Genomic DNA, 10,056 nt, shown 5'->3' on the forward strand with positions numbered 1-10,056 from the left:
TGTTTTGTCTTGAGCATTAGGATTGAATGCGTTGCTTGTGGTTCTTGAGAGTATCAATTTCACTTTATATTGAATTCTCATTACAATTATGACAGAACTGTTCTTAGTGGTGATAGAATACGAGCTCCACATACTGTGAACAACTGATAGCTGGGAACAGTTCTAAATGTGCTTGGTTTGCTTTCTAGTAGCACAAGTGAAGTTTAACTGTCATATAGCTGAATTTCTGTATTAATTTCCCTTGAATTTTTCTCATCTACTTTTTTGGGGGGGTTTCTTTGTTGGTTTTATTTTGGTTGTTGTTTTTTTGTTTGTTTGTTTAACTTCTGTCTGTTATTGATTACTGGCTCCAACTCTGTACTCTCACTTCAGGAATGAATATCTCTGAGTGCACTCTTGAAGGAACACAGTCAATTCAATTAACTTGCAAGTAAACACTGAATTGCAATATGTTCATCTTGGTCAACAGTTCTTTATTCCAAAGGGCCTCCCACTCTGGTGTTAATTTGTTTAATACCAGTAGTCCAATGATATGGTACTATAGGATATGTGCTAGTGACAGAAAATAGTACCCATGATAGTGTAAATGTAGCGTACAAGGCTTCCAGCTGTGCTCCCTGCATGGTATTTGCACACAGGTTGATGGTACCAGACCAGAAGAGCAGGCAGCCCAGGAGAGTGGAAGTACATAGAAAGGAATGATCTGCTGCTGCTCAAAGTAGCATTTTTGAGCTGGAATTTAGAGTGCAAAGCAGACCTGTGTTATCTTGCCTCTGTGCTAATAAGATGTGTTAGGGTTGAAAAGAAGAATAAAGGAGACTTAGACGACCTAGACTGGGAGAGAGCGCTTTAAAATTTAGAGTATTGGTTTGAAATCTGTTACCTGAAAAGCAGCACTTTCTTATGCCATGTCAGTGAAGTGCTAACAGGTGGAAAAAAAGGACAACTGCTGTGGAGTTCATACAGCTTTCTCATAGGTAGGATGCCAGGCTTGACATCAGTAATCAGATATACTAACAAATTATGAATGTTCAGAAGACAGTAAATCTTCCTTATTGGTGTTTAAATTCTTGTTTTCTGCTGAGTTAATTGCCTGTATGTACCTATCTAGCAAGAGGACTTTCATGTTTCCTGCAGTAAAGGACCTGCAATAATGAGATTGTACAGAATCAAGTATACATTGCAACCGTTCTCTACAGCTAAAATAGTGTAACAGCTAAGCTTCTATTTGACACTGTAATGTTTAAGTGGAAGAATTATGTTTCTGGTGCAATAACTACATTTCTTATTTTGTAGGCTGATAATACTAACATCATAGTTCAACTGAAGAAAGAAAATGAATTTGCCCACAGTCAAGTGCAGCTGTGGATGAAATCCTCTAAGCAGATGGAACAGGAAAAGGAAATGTTGCAGAAACAACTAGCTGAACGTGATGAACTATTAAAGAAGAAAAATCTAACTATGTCTGAGCATAAGAAGGAAGGTAACTGGATCTAGATTCAATCTTAATGCTTTCTTAGCAGTGTATTTGTTTGTAAAACTATTTTTCCCCAAAATTTCCATTTGCATATGCAGCTCTAAGACAGAACACGGTTCTTAGCTGAGTATAAAAAAGTACAACTGCAAATGTGTCAAATGTTTTCAAAATCTAGTTAATCCTCTTTCTCTTGAAGTATCAGAGGCAACTGGATTATTAATTTATGTCTTAAATATTACAATTTTGTGGTTAAAGTGTCTCAAGGGAGAAGGGGAGTGTTTTTATTAATAACTAAAATTTGTGTACAAGTTCTTTTCTCATTTTCCAGCAAGTCTTCTCCTCTGATTATGCTTCATACTTTATATTTTGGCTCACTCCATGAGATGCACTGTATTGTAAATGATACTTGAAGTAAGTTAGGGATACAAACTTGAGTGTTCGGAAGTTACAAAATGACAGGAAAAATGTTTGCCCGTCCACTGGGCAATGATTTTTTTCAAATTTTGCATGTTTGTTTTAGCAAATATGTTATTATGTCTAACACATTACTGATTTTGTTATAAATACTGCCACTTTTTTAATAGTTGCATGGTTACAGAACATGTATAATTAAAGATGTGTGACCATTGCGTTATAAATTCTTATATATGCATTTTATGTCAGTTATATGAATAATGCTGTTTTGCTTTGCTGAAAGGTGCTGATGCAAATACCATTAGAGAAGAAAGTAAGTTTAAACTGGAAGAATTACAGGAATCTATGGAAGTGAAAACCAGAGAAGCAAATGAGAACTTGGAGAAATACTGCTCTCTAATTGTTAAATATTATAAACTAGAGGAAGAAAATGAGATGCTAAAAACACAAGTCAATTTGCTGAATGCTCAGCTGAAACGGCTGACAAGTGATGCTGTCAGCACTCCTTTGCTGAATTCTGTTAACTCATTAACAGTGAGCAATCAATCTGTGGAAGAGCTGAGGTCAGATGAAGGTATTACTAAGCTTTCAAGTAAAAGGCACAGATATGAAGACAAAAGGAATGATAATGGAGAACCAAGATCCCCTGTGCCAGAGACTTCATCTAAAAAAAAAAGGAAAGATGGTCTCTGTCGAAATCTGCTGGATCAGGAGAACACAGACAACGAGGCAGATGGGCTTCCAGAAGTAGTGAAAAAAGGTATTTATAGCATTTTATGAAGGCAAACATTCCCTAAGCCTAGCAGGTTTGTGGTTTTCTCTTTTGTTTTGCTGCATTAGTTTTACTCTGGGTGAGTAGGTGACTGTCCAAACGTTTTTTGTGACAATGGAAGGTGAAAGTAGTCAATGGAAGATCTGCCAAGTTAGCGTTTGTGGAGCTGTGGCATTAGACCAGCATTGCACATTTATGTTGGTTGAATAACTACCGTTCTGCTAAGAGTTAGATGCTTTTGGCAGCCACGATTTTGTGGTTCATGGTAATGCATGTGTTAGAGGCTAAGCATACGATATGTAATGGCAACAAAGTTTTGCTGACAATAACTAGAGGCAGTCTTCTTAAAAGCATTATTTGACCTATTCACTGAAACTTACAGGAGAATGGATGTGGAATGAATCTAATCTTAAAGGCAACAAGACTGGAGCGCTAGAGTACTGTTTTGTGACGGAGTCATGTTTGCTCCCTCCACAGCCCCACAGTTCTTTCGGTAGGACTCCTTACGAGCTGAAAGAGGCAGCTAATAGCTGTGTGGGGTTTGACTGGCACGTGGGCGGTGGTGAGGGCTGCAGGGGGACTCTGAGGAAGGATGTCAGGGCTGCCCGGTGCCAGACGTGGTTGGGACCAGCTGCTTCAAAGGACAAAACCATGTGCCAAAATGGAACCAGTCAGAGGTGTTTGCTGTGTCTCTGTGAAAATGTGAGTAAGAAAGGGTAGTGAAAGGTGAAGGAAAAACAGTGCTGGGGCTAGAGGGACAGAAGTAATGCTGAAGCCAAGTATCATACCGAGGAGGACAAGGCTGAGGGGGGTGGTGGTAGCCTGAGCTGGGGTGGAGGCCGAAGGGGGGGTGAGGACGAGGTATGATCCCAGAGGGACTACAGCCAGTTGATTCCTCCGTGCCTGAGCAATTGTGTTACGGAGCAGGATCTGACCCCCATCAGTTGTGCTCCCATCACCTCACTAAAGCTGTAGCATGCAGCGAGGTGACTAGAGACCAGTAACTGGGGAGGAGATGTGTCTGGAGGCAAGCAGAGGTGTTTTCCCCAAGTGTTTGCTTATTTGTGTGCTTTTATTTCTTTCAATACCAGAAGCAGTGATTAAAAGTGTATTAATTGGCAATACATTAAATGGATTAAAATTCCCTGAGTTGAAACTCTCTTGCCCATAGCAGAAATATATTACCATCTTAATGAGAGTTCAGTTTCATTCTACTGTGAATGCGATGAGATTAGGTAGCCTGATATTCCATGCAAGGGTATGTGGTAGCAGAAAGTAACTGAGGAGACAGTGCAAATCAGAACCTGAAAAATGTGTTGTACATTCAACGACCTGTTAAGTACCCCTTTATAATACATGCGATTGCAATCACTGAAGGACAAGATAGATACACTGAATCGCCTCGGCTTTGGCAGTCACTCCCAGAAGTCAGGATTGCGAAGTTACTTGCATTTCATTTTCTTAACAGTATTGTTATTTTTCTGGAAACACCTGTTCTGAGGACATATGTGCCAGTTAATGTCTCAGTAACTAGGCTAAGTAGAGAGATAATAGACAATCTATTACACTGTAGTTCTGTGCAGAGAAAAACATGAAATATGGTGTCACGGTATCATGTTCTGATTGAATTATAGTAAAACCAGCACATTTTCAGGCTGAAATTATTTGCCAGGTGATAATGTATCTGTAAAGATCAAACACTTGTGTAAAAAACATTGCTACAGAATTACTGTTGTACCTTGTCTACAACTTCCAGGGCTGGCGCATGAATTCTGGAATACACAAGATCTGTTCAGCAATCTTTTTCATCCATTTTATTCAATAGAACAAATTATATATTTTTTAATCAGCTATTTTTATCCCTGTTGTGAAGAAAGAGAAGATCTGTTTGAGACAGCATAATTTAGCTGTTTTTAATAGAAGCTGCTTATTTTTCAGGGTTTGCTGATATCCCCACTGGAAAGGTTAGTCCTTACATTTTACGTAGAACCGCTCTGAATCTAAGAAGCAGTCCCCATCCGGCTTCCCCGAATGAGAAACTGCCTTTGCCTACGCAAGATGAACGAAAATGCGTACCACATAATCTTGGTGAACACTCCTGTTCGACACCTGGTGGCAGCAAACTACAAAAGGTAGCTAAAAAAATGTATCTGGGTATGAAAGCCATGGGGTAAACTAATGCATTCACTAGATGTATCAGTCTTGCCACGTATGTTTGAGGACATATCAGTCTTTACATTTCTCAGCAATACAGTGAAGATAAGACCATAAATACTGCACCAGTAAAACATGACAGAGGTCTTGACCATGCTAGCAGCCTGCATATTGGTCATGTGATATAATTTGCGACTTCATAGGGAAACCCATTGAGAAATGTAAATTAAATACAGCTGTATTATCAGTTTCTTGTAGTGGATATTAAAGAGCAGATATTTCTTATACTGTGGTCTCTTAAGTTTCAGAAAAAGCAAACAGCAAAAGAATTAAACTCTGGGAGTCTGAGTTGAGGCTTAGTTTTCTGCTTACAACTTTTCTTGGAATTGCAGATTTGAAACGCTGTACAGTAACTACAGATATTTGAGAGGCTGTTAAACATGTAAACAGTAAAGAAACTAGACTTTAATGTTAGTGCTGACCAGATTTTAAGGCTATCTAAACTAATAAATACTACCAAGTTAGGTTTTGAAAGCTGATTTTTATTAAAGAAAGTGTAGTAACTGCAGTTTGTTAACTTTGCAAATGTTTTCAGTAATACGACACGCTGCTGAATATTTCACAGTACATCAGAATAAGGCGTTCTTTCTAAGCTGATGCAAATGCTTTGCAGATTATAGAAAAATGTTCCAGCTTTAGGACAGAAATAAACCTTTTGTTGTCTGAAATCTCCCAAGTTTTTAACCTTTTTATCTCAAGCTGAGCAATAGGAGAATAGTTATTATATATTGATACTTCTTTACCTGAGGGCTACATAGAAATATGGTAGTAGATAAGAATTGCTCCAGTTTGCCAAGTTACACAAAAGCCTTCTCTTGGCAATTGGTGGAGTTTCCTGCACAGCCAAAAGTGAAGCCATAAAGCAAGAGTACAACTTGTTGTTTGTTTGTTTAATGCAGTTATTTTCTGTTAGCAAGTCAAGTATGTTGGCAAGATACCACAAGTAAGTTAAAGGCAAGAGCCACATAGCTCAGTGAATGTATAGGTTTTGAGGCCAGAAAGCACCACAGGAAGGTGAGTCAGATCAGAGCCGTAGTTTGTTTAGAGCTATAGCAACAGGAAATCTGTATCGTGAAGTGAGAGCGAATCCACTGAATTAGTGTATGTTGTTTCAAGGGTTAATTACCCTACTTGCCAAAACTTGCTGCTTCTTACAGGCCTTGCCTGGAGGTCTGTGTTTTTTTACTGTTCCATTAAGTGATGCCAATAAATTTTATTTACACTCTTTTATGTATGTTTTCCTGTAAGTTTAGAAGCAAATGGAGGGTGTTGCTTGTAAAGAAACTCAGTAGTGCAAAAAACATAGGAAGCCTTGCCCGCAGACAGTTGCACAGTAATCACCTGCCAGCATGGTTCTCACTGACTATGGTCAAGGTTATAGCAAATGACAAGTAATCATAAGAAACTGTTTTTAGCTTGGGGAGGGCTTTCCCAATTTTTCCTCCTCTTTGCCTAAGCTTGTGTTGTCAAGGTATTAAGGACAGGCTACTCCTTACCTTCATCTGTATAGGAGAAATTAAGGTTTCAGGTTGTTCTCCCCACCCTACCCCCCACCCCGAGTGTAAATGTGCAGAAGTCATCAGTTCTAGGAATTTGTGGCCTTGTCTCTTGGACATTGCTGGATATATATTTGTTTTATTTCGAGATGATGTACACCTGGGAGTTTCTGGAGGATTTGCTCATAATATTGTTTCATTGTTTGTTGAAACCATCAACACATGTTGTTTCATGCTTTATATTAATACAGTAAATGGTATGTCTTATTTTAGCAGTGAAATAAGCCTCGTTTCCGCTTCTTTGACAGGTACTTATATGTACTTCATTTCAGGCACCCAGTTTCAAACAGTTGAAACTTCTTAAGGTGTTTAAAATGTGCCCTGTCATTTTCATGTGCAAATTTATTCACTTTTCTCTGTGAATTTAATGTAGAATTTAAACTGCGTGCTTTGACTGCACATCAGTTAAAATGTGAAAGCAGTGGTTTGTCCAGATGTCAGCAAAAAAAGTGACAGCTATGTCTTACGTTTGCAGAATACGTACAGGAAAAAATGAAATACAGATTTTAGTGCGCAATACTTGGTACCTTAGTGAACAAATAGAGTAGACTGTTCCTGGTTTAGCTTTTTTTTTTTTTTTTTTTGCACCTAGCAAATAGCTTGCCGGCTGTGTAGCAGATATTCCATCTTGCACCACACCAAAATGATTGATATCAAGCCTCACTGTATTGAATAGTCAAAGTGATAAATGTCTTCAAAATACTTTTTTCTGTTTTCAGTATCTATGTATATGGTTTTTTGCAAATTCCCAATATTTAGTCTTTTGCATTAAGTCTTTTGCCCCACTACAGAAAGCTAATATGGTTTTCCATTACCAGTGAAACAGGACATTTTTGTTTGTGTTACAGGTAAACGATGCACAGCAGTCCCAAGCAGTAACAGCTTTTTCACCAATGAAATCTACTTCAAGGTCACCACTTTGCCTGTATAAGCAGTCCACAAAAACTGTCTCTGATAATACTGGGGAGAGTCATATGGTGCACAAAGCCAAAAATTCTCTGAATGAACAAGGACTACCTGAGCGAGATGAGCAAAGAGAAAATTGTAAGATGCAGTAAATCTGTGTGGATTTAATCACAACTCGGAATAACTGACAAAAAACAGCTTGTGAAATAAATATGAGAACTATCTGGAGGGGCACCATTTCAACAATACATGGGTTCTGCAGAGCTTGTTCTTGAATATTTCCTAATATCAATAGTCACTCAAACTTGTCGAATGATAATGAAGGAACAGCTATAATTGTTCTTCTGTAGTATTATATGTAAATAATTCTTCACAAACCTGTTAAAAAATTAAACCATGGAAAAAGTGGGCTACATGTTGCTGTGTAGTTCATTGTTGCCATTTTTTCTGTCTACTGAAGGTTGATTTACAAATGGAAACTAAACTCGCCCATCTCTAAAAAGATGAGGTTCCAGGAAAAACGAGGCAAACATGACTGGGTGATTCAACATGAAGTGGTGACTTCATTAGTAAGTGCAAAACCAAACACAAAACCAGATATGAGATGTACCCGATGCGCTGTGTCTTGGTATCCCACCTTCCAGATGGAATAATATTGTGCAAAGGGGAATGAGACCTGATCCCAACAAACCCAGAGAGGATTGTCTGTTTTCCCTGAAACTAAGCATCTGCCAATCCATCTCTTTCTACTTCCCAGTATGTACTGGTTTTGACCATAGCTCTGAAGGTCTCACGACATTAATCTTTACCTCGGCAAAATGGCTCTTAGCCACCAGTAATCCTCTGCAAGCTGGGGATGGGCACTATGTGTCTGGCTGGAAAGGACACCATAACAACAAACTGTGCTTGCTATACCAGTAATGACTGCTGATTCTCTGCAGGTCACCCTTTGTCCTGACAATGCTTGGCCTGAAACGTGTCGTGTTAAATGAAAATCATTGCAGCTTTGTATCTCAAGTAATGAGAGTGGGTATTTTGGAGAAGTGGTTAGGTGTCAAGCAGTAACTGCGTAGAATGCTCTGAGTTAGCCCCTTTTCCTTCAAGAAAAATCCCATTTGAGATCCCAAAAGAAGATAACTTGCTTGGAAATAGCATTTAAGATTCTGGTATCATCAATATAAGACAACAACTCGGTCTGGTTCATGATACTGCACTTGAATTTAGGATGATTCATTATAAATAAGCTCATCACAACAAGCTTGTACTTCTGGGTTTCAAAGATTTAATTGGGCTTGCTCAGCAGAGCAGAGCAATTCTGTGCAAGAGGAAAGGGTGACATCAACTAAATTGTCATTATCCAACTGAACAGAAGTTACTTTCCAATAATTCATGTTGTTTATGCTTGCCTACCCAGGCCAGCTATTAGGAAAATCAAGCTCCTGTACATGAGCAGTAGTGCCCTAAGACTCCAAGCTGCACAGCAGAGAGGCATTTTCATGATGTTCTTCTGTCAGAAAGATGTCTCTTCCTTCTGTGAAAGTGGGTAATAAAGTTTTCTGCTCCTTGAAAAAGATTCCTTAACTTAAAATAAAAGACAATACTTTTGTTCCAAGTTAGCAAGTGTTTATCTAATGATACAAAGATAAGATTCTACTTGAAGCTGAGTTAGTTTTACACTCAAAGCAATCATTTTCTCTATTTACGTACACATATGCACTGTTATTCTGCCCTACTTACAGCACTATCTGTTAGAACGCAGTTTGAGAACAAATAGTCTACTCATCAGTCTAACTGGAAGACCTTTAAAGAAATTCAGCATTCATCAAATAAGTCTAACAGAATAAGACAAATGGAAACATTCCATATAGTTCAAACGAACAAAACCTTTATATAAAGCTGTCCTTCAGTAAACAGATATGCACGCTGATGGTTGGGGTTGGATCAGTCGATCTTGTGGCTTTTTCTTAAACATCTCGAGTTGTTTGTTAGCTCAAGTATTAGGTAATTAAAACAATCCTTGTGGCACTATGCCTAGCAGCATCTTCCAGGGAGATTGAAAGAGGCCCATCTTAAAGGATGTATTTTGGTTGCCTCATCTTCTGTCAGTATACCAACAAAGCTGCTCATAAAAGTTAAATTATTTCAGATAAGATTTTGGATCTTATTTAGGGATTGTGTGTGGAATTATAGCAATTTTTAAAAAAAATTCTCAAGGTAGAAGCATGGGTGTGAAAATGTGTTGGTAGTGGACAATAGAAAAAACCAAAACAAGTGTGTTTTATTTATCCCATTCATTGGTTTTCTATTTTAATCTGATGCCTTGAAAAGTGTCCCACTTGGAGAAGAGTGTGGAAAAAACATCTATCTTTAGAAAGCTGTCTAATCTTAACCAGACAAATTTAAACAACTACGTTATAATGAAGTAAGTAAATATCATCACTAAAAGAAAGGATTGAGGCTTTAGTAATCACATATTTTTTTACTTGGCCATTTTGTATTTTATAAGCCTTTAGATTTCGGTAAGTGCAAAATGTTTGCATTTTGAAAGATTACGATGCCTGTTATTTTTCAGTTACTAGTGTGTATTGCGATGCTAGCTAATCTTAGGCTTTTGGTACATGACCTAAAACAGATTAAGATTTTCAAGAGATGTTAAATTGTTTAGATTAATACCTAAATCGCTTGAAAATGGGACTTAATATTCTACATCCTGTTGC

General features: G+C 38.1%; 1 protein-coding gene across 3 annotated transcripts in view; it reads left to right on the plus strand.

The window, feature by feature from the left end:
- Positions 1-7,754, plus strand: part of CENPF (centromere protein F) — a 43,880-nt gene extending 36,126 nt beyond the window's left edge. For 2 of the 3 annotated variants that reach the window (XM_037405291.1, XM_037405293.1), the window contains 4 exons: positions 1,297-1,483; positions 2,175-2,651; positions 4,602-4,795; positions 7,282-7,754. In XM_037405291.1, coding sequence (XP_037261188.1) covers positions 1,297-1,483; positions 2,175-2,651; positions 4,602-4,795; positions 7,282-7,491 — 1,068 coding nt within the window. In that variant the 3' untranslated portion in view covers positions 7,492-7,754. The remainder of the gene's footprint in view (positions 1-1,296; positions 1,484-2,174; positions 2,652-4,601; positions 4,796-7,281) is intronic. The other variant, XM_037405292.1, reaches the window with a different exon arrangement.
- Positions 7,755-10,056: the final 2,302 nt, after the last annotated feature.

This window comes from Falco rusticolus, chromosome 12 (genome assembly GCF_015220075.1).
Source record: "Falco rusticolus isolate bFalRus1 chromosome 12, bFalRus1.pri, whole genome shotgun sequence".
NCBI lineage: Eukaryota > Metazoa > Chordata > Aves > Falconiformes > Falconidae > Falco > Falco rusticolus.